This window comes from Natator depressus, chromosome 9 (genome assembly GCF_965152275.1).
Source record: "Natator depressus isolate rNatDep1 chromosome 9, rNatDep2.hap1, whole genome shotgun sequence".
NCBI classification, from domain to species: domain Eukaryota; kingdom Metazoa; phylum Chordata; order Testudines; family Cheloniidae; genus Natator; species Natator depressus.
In genome coordinates this window covers 16,403,905-16,424,311 of record NC_134242.1, presented here as the reverse complement: position 1 = coordinate 16,424,311, position 20,407 = coordinate 16,403,905, and the positions used below count along the sequence as shown (strand labels likewise).

Below are 20,407 nucleotides of genomic sequence, written 5' to 3'. Positions count from 1 at the left end.
ACAAGTGATCTATTCCTTGTCGCCCATTCCCAACTTCTGGCAAACAGAGGCTAGGGACACCATCCCTGCTGATCCTGGCTAATAGCCAGTGATAGACCTATCCTCCATTAATTTATTTAGTTCTTTTTTGAATCCTTTTTATAGTCTTGACCTTCACAACATCCTCTGGCATTCATTTATTTTCTCTTGCAAATTTTTTATACTTATGAAACATTTAATATTTGAAATCATCTTAAATATAACTTACTGCTGCTTTAATTCACATTTGTTAAATCTTAGGTTTTTTTGTTAATTTTGCTATTCTACTCTTTCAGCCATTACCTTTACATGTGTGATAAAGTGGTTGCTCCAAATGTATCCCTTACATTGCAATGTAAAGAAGCTACAAAAACAGCAGTCGAGATTTCAGAAGTAATTAAATCTTTACCTGGACAGTCACAGAAACCATTCAATAGTGTCAAACACAAAAAAGCTGCCTCCTATCCAGAGCTCTCTCTTGAAGAGCAGGAAAAAATCGACTTAAAAACTAGCACAGAACTGCATAAAAGTGTGGGTGAGTAGATAATGAAATTTGAAACGTGCTTTCATGTTCTTTCAGTTTTTATACCCAATAATATCTACTTTAGTAAAGATCAAAGGCAAGCCAATTTTGTAATTTTCATATATTACTGCATTCTTTTTCTACATTCTTATGCATTTTACATAATCTTATAGGTTGCTTTGTATTTTTGCAATCTGGAATTTCAACAAACAAATTTCCACAAGTGTTCTGCTACCTTTTTGTCTTCTAAAGATCCACCTCTGTCAACTAATTGTACAAGAAGAGGGAAATCTGAACATGCCACTTCCAAAGCCGCTGCAGAATCTAACCAGGTTGAAGTAGGCAATGGTGCACAAACCTCATCCCCAACTCCTATCAAGGACATCAATTGTGAAGATGACAAGGGAAGAATCATGGAAGAAGTAATGAAAACCTACCTTAAACAGCAAGAAAAACTGAATACTATTTTGCAAAAGAAGCAGCAGCTTCAAATGGTATGGTACCAACCTTTGATTTTATCACCAGAAAACTGTTGTTCCTTTTAACTTGTTGGTCCTAGAATCAGTGCTACTGTTACAAATAAAGCACAAGTGATACTTCATATTAGGAACCTGACATTCACTATATTGTCTTTCTAATGTACGTTATGTTAACATTTGCAGGATAAACTATAAAACCATTTTTTAATGGATTTTACCGAGTTTCAGATCTTGGTACATGTGTATTGCCAAGATCACCACTTGGGAGAAAAAAACCCACGTGCTTCACTTTCTAATTAATTTTTGGTGCTTAGATATTTCTTTCAATGTGCATTGCATATTTTAATAGAATTCTTTAAGTATAATTGTCAAAATCCTCTTTTTAACCAAAATAATCCATAGGTACTCTATGGTGTTAATTTGTAGGTTTGGAGGTTAAATACTTAACCAGTATATGACCTTAATAATTAAAGTATAGCTTAATAGCTGACTGTATTCAAACCTTGTGTTTTTTCTATCACATGCCAGGTAGTTTAAGATCTTGCTGCTGTCTAAACCATTACCGGAATAGAAACTTCCTTTGTCTAATATTGTTTCACTAGCAGTTGACATAATTTACTCTACATTTAACCATTTCAAATGAGCTGCAAGTTGCTAGCTACTTGAACAATAATTTTTTGACTCAGTTTTGAATAAAATTTAAGATCACCTCTCACATACTGTCAGATCATGTCTTAGGCTTTTGACCTATTAAGTAAAGTTAACAAAAGGGAAGAATTCTTAATGAATAAAACTATGCTTTGAGTTTATATCTGTGGTAGAAAAATTGAGGAGGTTTGGTCAATAGAAAAATCTCAGCGTTCTTCGAGCTATCATTGGCATTTAGGATTGACAGATAACAAAAGCTTTGACTTTTATCTTTTTGTGTGGTACAATATGGTACACTTACTTTTGAAATAATGTATCAATGCTGTATTCATTGATAGCTAAGATTTAATTCAGCAATAATAAAATGTCATTTCCAGAGTAGTGTAATATATTTTTAAAAACAGTTCAGGTACTGTACTTAAATTTTTTTTTTTTACAGGATATTTCTGTTGTTAACTAGAATTAAACAGCATTGGCATTACAAAAATAGTTACCTAATATTCTTGCTAAAGTTGTATTCACACAATTTTTATGCTTGCACACAACATTTGTATACCAAATTTTACACTAGGCCTTACATACCTGAAAATATAATTTAATAATAAATGAGACTGAAATTCAGCCCATTGCAGAAGTTAAGGGCTTGCATGGTGCCCAAGGCTTTGTGCAGGCCCTCTGCAGTGGGGTGAATTTCATGCTTATTTAGTTTAGTATGAAATAAAGTTTTGTGTTTGTTTATACCTGAAGTTTGCATCTACATTTGCACAAGGACCTTTGCTCTACTTGAGTCCCTCTTAAATCTTGTGATAAAGTTTAGCACTGTCACTGGTGTATAGGCCCTGTTGACACTGTGGTAATCTTTACTCTGAATGAATAAATATTAGCACTGATCCTGCAACTGGTTCAGTGTGGGCAGATCCTTGTTCCTACACAGAGTAAATTGCAAGATCTGGGCTTCAGTAATTTCACTGTGTTAACTCTCTAGTTCAGTTAGCAGGTAAATACATTCTCCCCAGCCATACTCACATCTTCATAGAATTACAGATTAAGGCCACAAAGGACCTTTATGATCACTTAGTCTGACAAAACATTGAACTTCACCCAGTAATTCCTGACTTAAACCCAATAATTTATGACTGAACCAGACAATATCTTTTAAGAAAACATCAAATCTTGATTTAAAGTCTTTATGCAATGGAGAAAGCACACATTTGATAAGATGTTCCAGTGGTTAAGTGCTTTCATTGTTTTTTTTTCTTAAAAGTGCATTATTTCCAGTTTTAATTTTTCTAGCTTGAACTTCTGGACACTGGATCTTGTTATGCCTTTGCCTGCTAGATTAAAGAGCCCACTAGTACCAGGAGTCTTCTCTCTTTGTGTAGGAACTTAAAGACTGTGATCAAGTAGCCTCTTAACCCTTTCTTCAGTAAAATAGATTGAGCTCTTTAAGAGATTGAGTCTCCATCTGTAAAGCATGTCCTCCAAACCTTAAATTATTCTTCTAGCAATTCTCTGAACTTTTTCCAATTTTCAACATCATCTTAAGGTGTGAACATCAAAACTGAACACACTGTTCAGCAGTAGTCCCACCCAGTCCATATAAAGAGATGACATCTTTTTATTTCTATTTGATATTCCTCTTTATACAGCCAAAAGGATTTTGTTAGACTTTTGCCAATGCATAACAATCGAAGCTCATGTCAGTTAGTTATCTACCCTGACCCCTAAGTCCTTTTCAATGTCACTGCTTTCCAGGATTCAGTCCCCCCATCCCATAAATATGGCCTACAGTCTTCCATCCTGGATGTAAGATCTTGCATTTGGCTGTATTAAAACTCAAGTTGTCTGTTGTGCCTAGAATACCAAGTGATCTAGAGTGTTCTGTATAAATGACGTCATTATTTCCACGCCACCAATCTTTGTGCCAGTTGCAAACTTTATCAACAGTGATTTTATCTTTCTTCCAGATCTTTAACAAAAATATATACTGAATAGCGCAGTGCTAAGAATTGATCCCTGTAGAACCCTAGTAAAAACATGCCACTCATTGATGACTTCCTACTAACAATTGTGTTTTGACATCTGTCAGCCAGTTTTTAATCCATTTAATATGTGCTATATTGATTTTTATAATGCTTGTTTTTTAATTAGAATGTGTGTTAATTTTAATCTTAATTTTTTTCTTCAGCACCAAGAGTTAAAAAATAAACATTTGTCAAAAACTATTAAATAGTGTTTCAAACTCCAGTAGGGTTCAGTCACTTCTCATTAGGCAAGTCTGTCTTTTCAGGTGGATTGAACATGGAATTCAGCAAAGGATTGAGTTGCTCTAGGTCATTGTTCATCTGTTATGATTTTGTTCTAGATTTTTGTGAAATTTATTCCAGGGTTATTCATTTGTGGCTAAAAACACTGCACTTGATTGTCCTGGGCCTCTCTTTGGCCCATATACTTTCTGTTCCTTTGTGCTCCAAACCATCAACTTTTCTGTTTAGTTGGTTGTGGTTTGGCTGATCCCACAAAGGTTTTTACCACCATATGATGGCTTTTGAAATTTTGACTCTGATCCCATGCACCACAATATAGTTTTTCACCAGTCCTTCCCTCTAGTGCCACTGTTTGGTAAATGTTTGATTTTTATAATGGGCACTAGTACCAGGTACGAGACTTATTTCAGAGGTGCAGGGAAGTTTTATGGTTCAATGTCTAGGGCACCAGACTTGGAGTCAGGAGGTTTGGGTTCTGTCATCAGCTCTTTCACTGTCTCACTGTGACCTTGTGCAAGTCAGTTTACTTTTCCATATTTCAGTTTTTACAGCTGTAAAATGGAGAAAAATGATAGTTATCTACCTTTGTAAAGTGCATTGAGATCTGTGGATGAAAGATGCTATGTATTGGTATTTAAACAAAAATAAACTTTTGTGAAAGTATAAATATTATCTTCCTCTCTTGTTCCATGTAGTACTTTAGTTTTAAGTTAACCACTTCTGCCAGCTTGAAATATGATTATATTTACTGTTTAGGCTGCTTACAAGGGCTTCCCTTTTGTAGTAGCTTTTTAACTAAATATTCCAGCAAAGTTTGTCTGTTTTTCCCTTTGCAGCAGAAAAATATCTCTCCCCTTGAAAGTCTGTTGTCATCACCAGTTCGGCTCTGCTTCTTTGTTAAATTCAAATTAAGGCAAGATTAATTTAAATACAGAAGATTTCTTTCCCTTCTATTTGTGGTACAGAGACCTCCGCAGCTCTCCATAGCTAGCCTTAAAACCCTCTCTTCCATAGATACTTATCAGAGAAATAGTAGTACAGGGACTGAATTGAAGAAAAAGCTAAATGTAATTATCATAAGCTCTAATCACAAACTAAACTCTGCCCACTTCAGGCCCCAAAGCAAGATGCCACTTACATCAGGTTGTTCATATCTTCATAATGTGATTCTCTCTCTTTCTTGCATGCCTTGCATGCATTTATGTCAGTTGATCGTTGTCTTTGTTTCATGTTCTTTGACGAGCAATAAAGTAGTTAATTTGCATTTTAACACTGGTATAATTAACTTTAGAATCAACACAACTGAGGTAAAATGGGACAGCTCACGCCTCCCAGAGCTGCTATTTCAGGCTGCTTGCAGACTCTGGTATATATCACTAGTTTGATTACACCTGGTTCAAAGACTTAGCTTTCATTTAAAAAACATATTAAAACTACAGAGGAAAAGAAGGCAATATCCAGAAAAAATACTGACTTACTAAGCTGCCACAAGCCAGCCCATTTTGATCTCTGCATTTTTATATAAAAGAACAAATGTAATGTTCTTATTATTTTAATTGGTTTATAAAATGAAATTGCTGCTCACATAGGTTCACTTTTGCGACCTGAGAATTTGTTTCTGGAAGCCCTGGGTGTTTGACAATACCACTTTGTTATATTGCATAATGACTACAGAATTCAACACTCCTATTTACACAGCAGCAAAGTGGACATTCTGTTTGTTTCTCCTCAGTATTTCCAGATACCCATTTAAATTAATAGAAACAATGATTTTGATTGTAGTGATTTTAGAATCACTCTGTGTATAATCGTCATCATTTCTTGACAGGAAGTGGAAATGTTAAGTAACTCTAAAGTTATGAAGGAACTAACTGAGGAGCAGCAGAATTTACAGAAAGAACTTGAATCTTTGCAAACTGAGCATGCTCAAAGAATGGAAGAATTCTATGTTGAGCAGAGAGACTTGGAGAAAAAACTGGAACAGGTGATGAGGCAAAAGTGTACCTGTGACTCCAATTTAGAAAAGGACAAAGAAGCTGAGTATGCAGCACAGGTAAGGAAAAAAACACTGCTTGAAATCTGTCTTGTGTTTTGTCTAGCACCACCTACTTAATTATGAAATTGCCAAATAGAGTTAATTGTACTAGGCTGTTGGCAGCTCAGCTCTTAAACTTTACTATGAAGAGTGTGTTACCTGTACCACTGCCAGCTTTCATCTTCTTTGGTCTTTCCTCTCTTGTTCACCTAATGGCAGCACACCTCACCATGCCTGCTGACCAGAGTTGAAGGGGACATAGGGTACAGAAACTCTTTATCCTTCAGCATCTCTCCTTAGAGGTTATGCAGTTCTCTTCTTTTTGGGGATGCCTGCATTAAATTACCCATACCACAGTAATTTAATAAAAACAAGAATTTTTAAAAATGAGGAGAAAATGCAATTAAAACAAAAATGGTTTGCTTAATACATTTAGATTTGCACTTGTAAACTAAACAAAATAAAATATTCTTATTTTAGTTGTAGAGAAAAAAAGAATACTTATATTTTTTGGAAGCAACCACTTCTCTGGCCACACTTTGGTTAGACTGACAGCTTCCCTTGGTGTCAGAGTCCACTATAGGATTAGGTGAGGCTACCTCTTCTTTTCATAGAAGCATTTGATTAAGAGTCCTATTGGAGAGGAAGGCCATAGTCTGGGTTCTTCATCCCATGATGTCTCCCGATTCGTTACCTCTGGAAGTTCCCCCAGCTTTCCTGTCTCCAACGCTGCTATGTCAAAAGCTGTGGTGACTTTCACTTCTTTAGACTAAATAACTTTTAATCTATATCATTGTTCTTTTCTATAGGAGCTAGTGTCTGTCATCCTGCTGGATACATCAGGCAGCATGGAGTCTGACTCTTTTAAATATTTTATTAATTTTGCTTGCCATGAAACTTTAATTATTTCAGGTCTCAGATCCTCTGTCATAGAGATCTAGTCATCCTAATTATTTAAAAACAAATTCTAAAACCCAAAGTCGATAAATTTTGTGGTCAGCTTGTCAATAAAATTATATTATACTTCCCTTACTATACTAAAACTACCACAAGATGAAAAGCAGCCACTGGCTGAATGAAGAAGTATTTGATTTAGGATCAGAAATCCTTTCTGTTGAGCTTAATTTCATGACATTCTGCTCAGTAGGATTCCTAAACTCTGCTGTCAGAAATAATCTTTTCTGTGTGTAGTCCAATTTACTAAACATCTGGTACAAGCCCCATTACTGCAGATAACAGCGTATTCTGATTTATGAAGATAATTGTGTTCAGTGTGTTTTTTGTATAGTGTACATTCTTTGGAGGGCACGAATAGTAAATTATTCTCCAAAGGGTTTTTTAAAAAGTTAGATTTATGAGGCTAAACACATTTTTCACGTAAACTCCCAATTGTTTAGCTGTGTGGTTCAATGGGACAGTACAGCTCATTCAAGCGTTCTTGTCTAATTATTTCTATGTTACTAGCAATTGATTTTGGCCATACCCGTCAGCATCAGTCACAGACACATCTGAGTGAAATATAATTCTTCTGAACAGTGATTTCTTCATAGGCTGGATGTAGCATTCCAGAGATCCTCAGTTCACTGTTTCTATCATAGAAAGCATCTGCAGGCTCTGCTCTCTACCTCTGAGAGCTTTAAATTGTGAGAAATACCCTTCTGCTGGGAAACCAAGAGAAAGCAGAATTCAGAGCTTACCTGGATCATTGTTCTTCCTTCTAGACCAGCCTGAGGGTGTTGTGGGTGGAAGTCCCTTCTTCCTGGCTCCCTCAGTGAGTGTAGCAAAATGGTCTAGTCTAATCTGCCATTTTACCACACTTGCCACCAGTTCCCTACAAAGTACGGTGGAGTAGTTTAGCCAGTATCACTAGCCTGCCAGTGGATCCTTCCAAATGGCTGGAATCCTGCAAGAAAGTTAAATCAGAGGCTCTCTTCCTGGCTCCTGCACTGCATACATCACAGTGGCATTATGCATATTATTTCATTGCACCTGTTACCTGCTCTCCACAAAAGCACAGTAGTAGAGTCAAGGAGTCCATGCTAACAGCCCGCCACTTTCAAAGGACCATCTAATTGGCCTTGATCATGAAGAAAGAGGTCAGTACTAAAGGAGAAAGTGCCACAAATGGTTCTAAATGGCATGGTTCTAAATTCAAAGCAGGTGGGTCATCTGTGCCTGGCATACTTCAGAACAATTAGAAAATGCTTACGCCTGTGTCAGTGCCCAGCTCATAGACTCATAGATATTAAGGTAAGAAGGGAAAATTATGATCATCTAGTCTGACCTCCTGTGCAATGCAGGCCACTGAATCTCACCCACCCACTCCTGCAATAAACCTCTCACCTATGTCTGAGCTATTGAAGTCCTCAAATCATGGTTTAAAGACTTCACAGTGCAGAGAATCCTCCAGCAAGTGACCTGTGCCCCATGCTGCAGAGGAAGGCGAAAAACCCCCAGGGCCTCTTCCAATCTGCCCTGGAGGAAAATTCCTTCCCAACCCCAAATATGGCAATCAGCTGAACCCTGAGCATGTGGGCAAGATTCACCAGCCAGATACCCATGAAAGAATTCTCTGTAGTAACTCAGATCCCACCCCATCTAACATTCCATCACAGGCCATTGGGCCTATTTACCATGAATAGTTAAAGATCAATTAATTGCCAAAATCGTGTTATCCCATCGTACCATCTCCTCCATAAACTTACCGAGTCTAATCTTGAAGTTCTCCAGATTTCATAAAACCCTTTTGTTAGACATAAATTATTGGATTATCTATATACATGAGTCAGATAGGGAGCAGGAGTATAACTGTCATCACTGCTTAAAGTACCCTTCTGATCAAGCTGGCCGAGCTCCCTCAAAAAAAGCCAACAACATCAGCAGGCTTCTCCAGTTCCCACTTCTGTCCTAAAAAGAGTTTTGTGGAAGGAGAGGAATGGAGGGGAGGAAAAATCTAGACTAAGACACCTGAATCCATGATCATTCCTTTTGGGGGGAAAGGAGTTTGAATGTAAGAGACACTCTAAACAAAACCCAAAGCAATGTTATATTTATATTACAGTTCTATAGTAAATGGCTTCAATGTCTGATTAATTTCTCTCATTTCTGCTCTTTGTTTTTACTGCATTAGGCTTAATGTCACTTTTCAAAAATGCGTCCATATCTGCTGTCCCCACCACCTTCTTAAAAAAAGAATGGGGAGACTCAGGGATAAATTAGTTCAGTTCAGTCTTGGGAGATATTTCTTTATCTTCTTTCACATCACCCATTGTACATGGAACACTATTCCTTAGCGGGGTGGGGGGGGGCCTTCAAAGGTCACCAATTACTAAGTCTTTGGAAAATTGAAAAGAACGCAAAAATGTCATGTTTTTGTCAAAATGTTCCAACCAGCTCTAACAGATCACCTCCTCAAGCTATCAGTTCAACAAAATCTTCATCAGTGTCATTGCCAGAAATGAACAAAGAATTCTATGAGAGAACTTGTAGCCTGGCATTATTGTATCATTTGCATAACTGGTCATCAGGTTCTTCAGTTTACCTTCAATATTAAGTAATGCAATATACTGAACATATTGAATTGACTGTTAAGGAGAGAAGTGTGTGCGTGCTCATGGTGACCAAGTTAACTGGGGGTATGAGTTTCCAGCATGATAGACATGTGACATTGAAATGAAAGTATATAATCCCAAGAGTATAGTGTATGCACTAATCAGTTTGCACTAATCAGAATGATTTGGTATTATTGGGGTCATTGTCTTTGCAACAATAGGTGACTTCATGTAGCAAATTAATTTAAATTCTCTATCACTCTAGTGAGTTTGAACTGTAACTATGAATGTCTTGGCTTTGGGGTATTTTACATTATATTTTTCACTTAGCTTTTCTTTGTGAAGTAAGCACACTGATTTTATATTATTCAAAATATTTGTGCTATATGTATGCTCATGTTTTAACTATACATTTTTATGTAGGTAATTTAAATAGTCATCTTCTCTTTAGTTTGCACAGTTCTCTTTGGTTTGAACTAAAGGTAATCATAGCTGACCATACCATCATGTCTTATTCTGGTGACATCCTTAGGTATAGAGGCACATTAAAATTAATGCTTACGGAATAAAGTAGCATTTTGTCAGGCAAGACAATTAAACGGAGAGAACAAAAACAATGGGATACAATATGGGATATGAAAAGCATCTGGTACTGACCACCGGCAGAGACTTAATATCTGATTACATGTACTAATGATATGATGTGGTATGACAGTTCATATACTAATATGAAAACATATCTAAATATACACAATGTGGGGATCTACTTGTATTGTACCAGGGTGGGTATGCATGTATAGTACTACATTGTTGCCAATAGTGTACTAGTACATGGCAACTTTTTGAAAAAGATTCTTTATTTTAAAAAAGTCTTTGTGACCTGATCTGAGACACATTGTTCATCTGAAATATTTTTATCTGATACTTACAACATTAATCAGCTGGTTCATTAAATGAATACCTGGCCTTTACAAATATATATGTAAAAATTGCTCTCTCCTTTCTTTTTAATTATTTGTGCAGTTGGCAGAACTGAGACAGAGACTGGATCATGCAGAGGCAGATAGACAAGAGCTCCAAGATGAACTGAGACAAGAACGAGAAGCAAGAGAAAAGTTAGAGATGATGATTAAGGAACTGAAGCTTCAGATTTTGAAATCTTCAAAGAATGGAAAAGGAAAATAGAAGTTGGTAGCGGGAAACTCAGTTGTACCCTTCAAACCGGGTTTTTTGTAGTTGAATTGTGCGCAATTTATCTGTATGATAAGACAAGGTATTTCTAGTTCCCAAACTGAAAACCAAGGTGATGATATATATCTTGATATACATTTTTAGATTTTCTTAACTAATGAAAATCTGCATTTATTTGTACTGGTGTTTTTTCTCAGACAGCTATTAACAATATGAAACCTTTTGTTTAAGAACAGTCAGTTTCTGCCTATATTTCTAATGCAGTCTTGAGGACTCTGCACCTTTTGAAAGCAGCATTGTATGTTTAAAATATACTGTGGTCATTTTTATTTTGCTATCTATTGGATATCCAGTTATAGAAATGTATTTTTTTTAATTATGATCTTTTCTAAACTTAAAATAGAAAAGCAGAATTTAGGTTACAGTAAGGAATTCAGTGACAATAAGGGCAGCTTTTCATTTGTAAATTAATGCTGCATGTTTACATGCTGATAAAAGGAGATTTGACCATCAGAAATATAATAGCCAGAGGTTTTTTTCCATAATTTCATCTGTAAGAATTTTCAAACTGTTGTTTTTAATAGTTGCTATTAAATGTCCATTATCAAGATGAAAGAATTTCAAAATCTAAGTTGTGGTATTCTGTTGGCATTTTGGAGGATGACAACATTATGCATTTCAGTGTGAAAAGGAACAACTGAAATGGAATCCTGTGTATTTTAAAGTTTAAAAATCTCCTTCCCTCTGCTCCCATCCCATCCCCCCCCCGTCTCTCTCTCCTCCCCCCCCCCCATCCTTTTCAGGTAACAACTATTGAAGAAAGTCTTTAAAAAAAATTGGGGGCTGTATTGTAGAAACCCTGAACATTTGGATTATTAACATTGTTTTGAAAATATTAATGCTCTGGAGAATAACAATTGTTATCATTCATATATGTTAGTTATTTTGATATCCAAAAGTCTCTCTTCTCTACAGATTTCTTTTGGTATGTAGAAACAGGCCTTATTGACATTTAGGTAATTAGTAAAAAGTTAAAAAAAAAAATCAAATTTTGAGCTATGACACTTTGAAAGTCATTTTGATACTTTGTGTGGTTAAATAACATGGCAAATATTACCATAATCTTCAAAAATACTGCATGTTCAACCCATAATATTTAAAAATGGATAGAAGTACAGAATCCCTATATTGGTATACTTGACATTAATGTTGAAAAATCCTGGTCACAAAGGATTGGATTTAGAATCCCTTATTATTAGAATCCTGACATATTAAATGCATTATTACAAAATTGGGTGAAAGAATACAGTCTTTTACTTCTTTCCAAAAAATTTGAAGGATCTCTAGTGACAGACTTTAGTTGTTGTTGATTAGAAATACTTTTAGTAGTTCCATGTTCCATAATCTGAGTCCACTGTTAACTGAAATAGTTTGCTATAGTTTTGTGTCTTTGTTGTTCTCTCCACAGTTAAATTAGTGTTAGATAAAATCATGAGTAAAAATGTCTGCTTCCATTTTTGTTCTGAATTAGCTAAAATTAAAAACTTTGCATGCATTTTAATTTTTTCACAAATGTAGCAAATATTGTACAAAGAAAGATTAAGTTGGCATATGTGCCATATACTGCTTGTTCAAGTTTGGAGAGAGAAAATTAAGAATATGTGTTTTAGAATTTTAATAAATTCTTAATGTCCCATCTACACTGAGGATTAAAGCAGGTTAAATGAAGCAATTTGAAACATCGTGTCCCTTGCTATTATGGATTACAGAGCACAAAATTTTCACTCTGGCATCTTGGGATCATTCTTTTAAAAATAGGTATACCTATCTACTCTGGGCAAGCCAAACTATTTAAAGGGGACTATGGGGTGGAGACAAAAGTGCCTGATTGCTCCTTATATGCTTTTGTATTCAAAGTCATGTCTATTTGCTTTAAAGACCCCCCCAAAAAAGTCTTACTACTATATACATAGTCAATACAGCTATGAGAGAGTGAGCTGTGTTCTAGTCTAGTTTACATACCAAAAAAACTGCTGACCACATTCCAACTGCAAAATCCTTATTATTAGATGTTGGAACCTGAAAGAACACAGCTTGGCTCTCAGGTCTCAGGCTGTGAGTGCTAGTTAACAGCTGGGAAAAATACCCTGTTTTCTGGTAAACTGAAAATGTTTGATCTGAATGTCATTGAGGCAGTAAAGAATCCCATTATGCCATTTCTACTTACTTTTCAGAGTGTATCTTGCACTTGAAACCATGTTGGCTCACATAGTTTAATCATCAGTGTAGATAGGACCTAAAGGGGTTGTTTAATATTCTTATACTATCTGATTTACCACAGTATTTCATGTATTGTTGAATGGGTAGAGGCCTCACTGGATAATTACAGTAGTAGTAGTAGTAGATCAATGTTCACTTTTAGACTCTTGTCTACACTAGGTGATTTCTGGCAAAATTTCCCATTGTTGTTGCCACTATTTCAACTTACCAGTGGTAACAACCGTGGGAGTCCAGTGCTACTGTAGACAGGGCTCCATGGATCTGCCAGTGTTGTAATCACATGCTATCTAACTCTGTTCAAAACCCGTCTAAATGATGCAGTGTTTAAAATGCTAGTGGCTACAGTCTATACTAGTATTCCCATTACTGCAACCAGAGGTGGAGCTGTGGTAAGTTTTAGCAAAACAATTCCCATTGCAGATATGGCCTCTTAATTATAAAATAATTGGCTCAAAATGCCACTTAAAATTGATTAAAATCTTTTAAAAGGTAACTTTGTAAATATACCATTTAATTCTAAAATTACAGTAAGTTTTAAATTACTGTAATCCTCCTACATTGAGTAAAGAAATAACCATTTTAGGTTCTTTGCATAGCACAATTCCACATGTGTAGACTTAATTTTATACAGATTTTAGGTAATAAAATATATACAAATGTGCCATAGGTTTTGTGTCCATAGTAATAGAAAGATAGTTTTCTAGTAAATTGTAAATACTGTATAAGTTCTAGAATAAATAGTTTTATGTTGAGCTGTTTTACTGACTTAGAGTAGTTATGATAAATTGCTTATTTGACAATGTATGCAGAGACTTGGAATGCCCATTTAGAGAGACTGCTGGCAAAAGTTAATCTGTCAATATGAACTTGGTTTCTTAATCTTATGATGCTCATTTTATATATTAATAGTGAAATTTGTTTTGATTCTAGTTTCTGTATGTTGGTCTTTTACACAGGAAGTTTGTTTTTCAGATTTTCCTAATATTAATTTTTTAGAAAAAGACTAAAATATTCTTAATTTTAAAAGTTTCATTAATGAACACTTAGAAGCAAAGTTGCCTAGAGCACTTTTGGAAGAAAATAATTAGTATTCAACATAAATACCTAGTTTATTAATATACATTTTAATTTAAAGGAAAACTTTCATATATTAGGTGCACTCGACTCTGCAAGAGAAATGTAATGACTTTAGAAGAGTAGTAAATCTTTTGTAATGTTGGAAGCTGTAAAATCACCCAGATTCACAAATGCAATCATTTAACACTAGATAAAGAGAGGTTAGCAAAATCTTGACGTTAATTCAAAGAAGCTTTGCTTTAGTTTTTGTTATCCTTTAACTTTAGTATCTGGCTAAATATAGTAGTTGTTTTACATTCTTGAAGTAATTTTATTCTATATTTAATATATTAATAGCTTAGGTGTAAAATTATTTGTATATAGTAAAGGTAAAATGCAGTTAGTTAAGTAGGCAAAGTTAGAGGGCGTATAAAGCTACTGGTATGTTGGCCTGTCAGGCACTGCTCAGGCCCACCTTTTGGAAGTCACGAACAACTTTTTATTCATACATTCTTGGTTTTAGTTTGAAAAAAGCATTAAATTAAATTTGAAAAATTAATTTTTCAATTAACTATAATGATGGGATAAGAAATCTTAGAAACATTTTTGTAGGATTAGTTGTAAAGTTGGCCTTGAAATACTTTCATAGTCAGCTTCCTAAAATTTACTTCTTGTTAGTAGGGTATATATTTTGACTAGTCAGTAAAAATATTGACTTTGTATTTTTTCCCCTGCACTTAATCCATGTAATTAATCCACATGACAGAACTTTTTATAGTATGGTAAAGTTAACAAAATACTTAAGTACACCTACCTGTAATTCTGTGCTTGCAGTGGTTAAGTAATTTTATCTAAGCTGTCAACAGTAAAATATCTTAGTACAAAAAGCTGCAGATTTCAGTAATGTTACATTTGTTTGTTGCATTTGTAGTATGAGAGGCAGTTACACATTTTCCTTACTGGAATGTTGGTTCTAGTATTTTATATTGGTTACATTTCTCCTTAAGTTCAAAAGGACAGTCAGTTTTCTGCCTAGTAGCCACTTTTGTGAAAGTAAAAGTCACCAACTTACCAACTGCATGGTACATTTAATGATATGTCTCCATTATTATTAAGGATAGAATTTTTGTTTTCTGCTGAGTTACTGTTCCAGTTGGAAAACGCTTGAAAAATTGGTGGGTTGAGACATTTCTTCATCAAGCACAGCAGATCAAAAGGTTTTAAAAAGAAAGCAAAACACTTGAAAATCAGCTAAATGTAATAAAAATCTATAAAATATTTTTCTTCAAATGTAGATACCTCACTTGAAAACAAGGAAAGCACAGTTGTACTGTATTTAAAATAATTCTAGGAAATATAAAAGTTTGTCTAAAAATGTTTTGCTGCAGTTATGTTGCCTTCCAGGGTTATAAGGTCTGTGATTGACCAAATCTATTTTTGTGTTTTCATGCTCACTATTGGAAGTATTTATTGATGCTGACATGGCAGTATAATTAATCTTTCAATTACAAAGAATAACTGATAAAACATTGTAGAATATCTCTCTAATTAAGGCAACAAGTGGAATAACTATTCTGAAATTAGTAAAAAGCCTGAGATAAAATGATCAGTGCATTCAACAATTTTTAATTTTCTGCCAATGATGTACAGTTTTATCGTTAGCGTTGCTGTGGTTGCATTACATGACATGCAAAGCTGTCCTCTACCTCACGTGAGATTAACCAATATTTTATATGGTTTTAGTAAAACAAGATGCATCTATCTGGTCACTTAGTTTACAAATTTTGAATTATATTTATTGAAACATGACATACTGTGCTCTTAGCTTATACCTCAATTGTATTTTGTGCTGTTTTCCATTTTCATGCCTTGTAAATATTCTGTATAGATTGTGCATTCAAATACAAATAAAGAACTGTACTGTCAAAACACTTGTTTTCATGGTATTTATTTACAATGCTGTGTGAACTTAACCTTTGTGGAAGGCCTTTCTGAGTATTACAGTTCTACACAGGACACTGGAACATTCATGGCTTGTTTTCAAAAAACACCTAACCATCCTGCTACAAAATACGTAGGTTGGGGGGGGGGGGTAATGCTAGGGCTGAAATCCAGGTCCCCATTAAAAGAATAGCAAAATTCCCATTGACTATAGTAGGACCAGGATTCCAAAAACTTTTGCATTCCTAAAACTTGTAGGTCCACTTTTCCGTAACTGTCGCTGCCCTTAGCATCAGTACATTACTTGGGAATTATGGAACCAAGATTCTATATACCTGGAAATACTGGTATTTGTATTTATGTAAATGAAACCTCCTTTGTGTGCTTGGCAGATTCTCTCAGGAAAACAGGCCTTTCCCCTATCTAGCTACTGTAAAAATACAGTATAGTCTCTCTTTGGGAAAGTGAAAACACCAGAAAAATTGTTTTAAAAGGAAATTCCACCCCTTTCTTTGCAGCCTGAAAGTGCATAAGGCAAGCACATGTCACCATATGAAATATGTTGGTGACAATGGAATTTAAAATCACAGTTGGCATTTCTGAATCTTCTGATGCTGGGGAGCCATTATGCTGAGTAATTATTTATATCCCTGTTAATGTGGAAGTTGTAGATCAATTTTCAAAATGCTTTAAAAATAAAAATGTGTAAATCCTTTATATTTTAAAACCACTATTAAAATTATTTTTAATTTCAAGATCATGTCTGATTATAATTGTCAAGGTTCCTCCCCCACTCTGAACTCTAGGGTACAGATGTGGGGACCTGCATGAAAACCTCCTAAGCTTACTTTTACCAGCTTAGGTTAAAACTTCCCCAAGGTACAAATTAATTTTATCCTTTGTCCTTGGAATAACCACTGCCACCACCAAACTCTAACTGGGTTTACTGGGAAACATAGTTTGGACAAGTCTTACCCCCCAAAATCCTCCCAACCCTTGCACCCCACTTCCTGGGAAAGGTTTGGTAAAAATCCTCACCAATTTGCATAGGTGACCACAGACCCAAACCCTTAGATCTGAGAACAATGAAAAAGCATTCAGTTTTCTTACAAGAAGACTTTTAATAGATATAGAAGTAAATAGAAGTAAAGGAATCACCCCTGTAAAATCAGGATGGTAGATACCTTACAGGGTAATTAGATTCAAAACATAGAGAATCCCTCTAGGCAAAACCTTAAGTGACAAAAAAGACACACAGACAGAAATAGTCATTCTATTCAGCACAATGCTTTTCTCAGCCATTTAAAGAAATCATAATCTAATGCATACCTAGCTAGATTACTTGCTAAAAGTTCTAAGACTCCATTCCTGGTCTATCCCCAGCAAAAGCAGCATATAGACAGACCCAGACCCTTTGTTTCTCTCCCTCCTCCCAGCTTTTGAAAGTATCTTGTCTCCTCATTGGTCATTTTGGTCAGGTGCCAGCGAGGTTACCTTTAGCTTCTTAACCCTTTACAGGTGAGAGGATTTTTCCTACTTGTGGCACCTTAGAGACTAACCAATTTATTTGAGCATAAGCTTTCATGAGCTACAGCTCACTTCATCGGATCACTTGTCAGAGCAAACACTGAATGCTGATCCAGGGAGCTCTCCTAAATAATAAGGCATAAAGTTTAGAAGCTTTAAAGCATTTACACTATTGTTGCCTAAGTAATAAATATTGACATTAATGGCAGCTGCTTTTAAGTTGGCAAATTCATTTACTTTTTAATATTAAAATTACTTATTCACTCATGTCAGTCAAAATATTGTCCTGAAGAATATATATTAAATGCACTATGACAGATCATTCTTTGTTGTTTGTGGTTTGTTGTTTTATTGATTCTGGTGTCACAATCTTGGTACAAGAATCTGGGTGTTGCTCTGACCATGACAAGATATTGAAACTTTAAACAGATTTTTCAAAGATGCCTAAGGTATTTGAACACCTTATTCCTGTTAAAATTAATGGGAAATGGACATCTGTATTCTCTGGCAGGTTTGAACATTTGTGTTGTTATTTTTGTGCTGTGTGCAAGAGGTATTTGCCCTAGCCACCATGCAAAAATGTGAATGGTTGCCCTGTTTGAGATTAAATGTATAGCCAAAATGTAGGGAAATGCTTCTTGCTTTGTGTTGAAAAACCCAAATACACTCAGAATTTCTTAGGACAATGTACGTTGGTATGATATAGGGCATTTGTTTGGTTTTTAAACCCCAAAGCCAGTCAACCTACTTTTCATCAATGTTTCAGTAGTAATGCTCAGTATGTTTCTGTTGTATTCCTTGGTTAATTATGAGCTCAAATAATATCTTGACATTTCCAAAGATGTTAGAGATGCTCTCCAGTTAAAAACACATTTTTAAAAGGTGAATTTCCTTACCTGTATTACTAATAGCAACTTAATACTATGCTGGGGCTGCCCTTGAGCAGTTGCAGAGTGATTTGGGGAGGGAGCTCAGGGCAGTTTTTCCAACACCCATGCAGGAAGTAATTAGAATATGGACACAGTATTTCTTGGAGCAGTATGTCTTTTGGCTAGCCAATGTATCTTCCTTTGAAGGAATGTTTTGCAGGATTGCATGGAATTTTCCTGCTTCCATGTCCCTTTGCATGGCTTTCTCCACGTAAGAGATCGTTCTGTCCACTGAAAGGACTCCTGTTATCTTGCATCGTGCCCTTCTATCAGTGGAAATAAATGAAGGGATGTTAATAGCTGCAGAAGATTGTCTTGTCAAAAGCTTTAGAGAGCTGCATATGGTAGACTGCCGCTGCTTCTCATAAAAGCAGATTTGTGCTCCATGCAATAAGGGACCATGTTACAGCTCTGGAATAGTATCAGACCTGGGTTCTACCCTGGCTGTGCCAATGACTTGCTATGTGACTGTGGGCAAGTCACTTCACCTCTCTGTGACTCTTTTCCCTCCCATCCTTTGTCTGTCTTTGTCTAATTAGATTGTAAATTCTTCCGAGATGGACTGTCTCTTACTATGCATTTATACAGTGCCTAGCACAATGAGACACAGATCTCAGCTGGGGACTCTAGGTCATAATACACATAATAAAGTGTTTCAATGCCAGAGCCTTGTCTATGTGAAAGCTACTTAAAAATGGGAAGTATGTTATCCTTTCTTTATGATCTAAAAAGAAATTAGAAGCATATCCTATTGAAAATGTCTTTGGCATCTCCTACCTTTTAACACACTTTAGGAGAATTTAAAGACAGCCCGGGGAAACTAAATAGGAAAGGCAAAAACCAGGAGAAATTAATCCTGTTAGCTATTGAGAAACTGGTGTTGGTCACTGAAGCTTCCACATTGCCAGCCCTTCTCAGCAAGGTGACCACTAGCAACAGTAGTCTCAGAAATGGCAGCTACTCATACCAGGAAGACTATAGTATATAGGAAGGTGTAGGGAGCCAGGGTGGCTCCCCTCCGAACCAGAGGGTAAGGAGCCACCCTCTGGGCCTGAGTGGGCGGAGCCAGGCCAAGCTTCCGCCAATCCCCGGAAGGGGAAGGGTGGGACAGGAAGTACAAAGGGCGGGGCCCTCTGCCCAGTGAGGAGAGCACCAGGGAGGGAGACAGACACAGGCTGCTCCCTCGTGATCCTGCTGCTGACCCAGGCGAAGCACTGGGCAAGGAGGAGCCTGACCGGGGGGAAAGCCTGCGGCAACCAGGGCTGCCGGCCGCTGAATACCCGGAGGAACCGGGGCTGCCCGCAGCGGATTATCCGGAGGAACCGGGGCTACCTGCAGCGGATTACGCGGAGGAGATGGAGATTCAAGAGCTGCCCGCAGCGGATTACCCGGAGGAGATGGAGGGACCGGAGCGACCCGCCTGAGAGAGACCGGGTAGGAAGTAGCCCAGGGGCCCAACTACACCATGGGGTGGGTGTGTTTGGTCAGCAGGTGTGGATTGCCCGCTGACCCAGCGGCGGGATCTTCGCCTCCCGCCACTGTCAGGGCCCTGGGCTGGAATGCAGTGGAGTTGGGTGGGCCTGCGTTCCCCTACCCCGGCGCTCCCCTGCCCGAGGGGCGCGCTACTGACTCCGGCCGGCGCTCCCCTGCCCGAGGGGCGCGCTACTGACTCCGGCCGGCGCACCTCCCCGCTAATTCCCCAATGCCCGGGAGGTGGGGCCGAGGCCTGCTACAAAGACCATTGCTCTCCATCGCCCCTAGGGGCTCGGAGGACCGACAGACACCCGTCACAGAAGGCTACATATAAACGAAGGACCTTATCCTGCAAATATTTACTAACGTGCAGTTACTGCCATGAGTACTCATGGGACTACTCACTGAAGCTTTTGCAGGATCAGGGTATAAAGCTGTATTTTTTTTATTGTCTGCAATTCTGGGCTGCTTATCTCCTAATGTGACTTT

General features: G+C 36.8%; 1 protein-coding gene across 1 annotated transcript in view; it reads left to right on the top strand.

Annotated features, from left to right (window-relative positions):
* The window catches only part of SKIL (SKI like proto-oncogene), a 28,719-nt gene extending 17,246 nt beyond the window's left edge, over positions 1–11,473 (top strand). The window contains exons 3-6 of the mRNA XM_074963582.1: positions 315–553; positions 794–1,035; positions 5,764–5,988; positions 10,545–11,473. Of these exons, the coding sequence (XP_074819683.1) occupies positions 315–553; positions 794–1,035; positions 5,764–5,988; positions 10,545–10,706 (868 nt within the window). The 3' untranslated portion in view covers positions 10,707–11,473. The remainder of the gene's footprint in view (positions 1–314; positions 554–793; positions 1,036–5,763; positions 5,989–10,544) is intronic.
* The last annotated feature ends 8,934 nt before the right edge of the window (positions 11,474–20,407 follow it).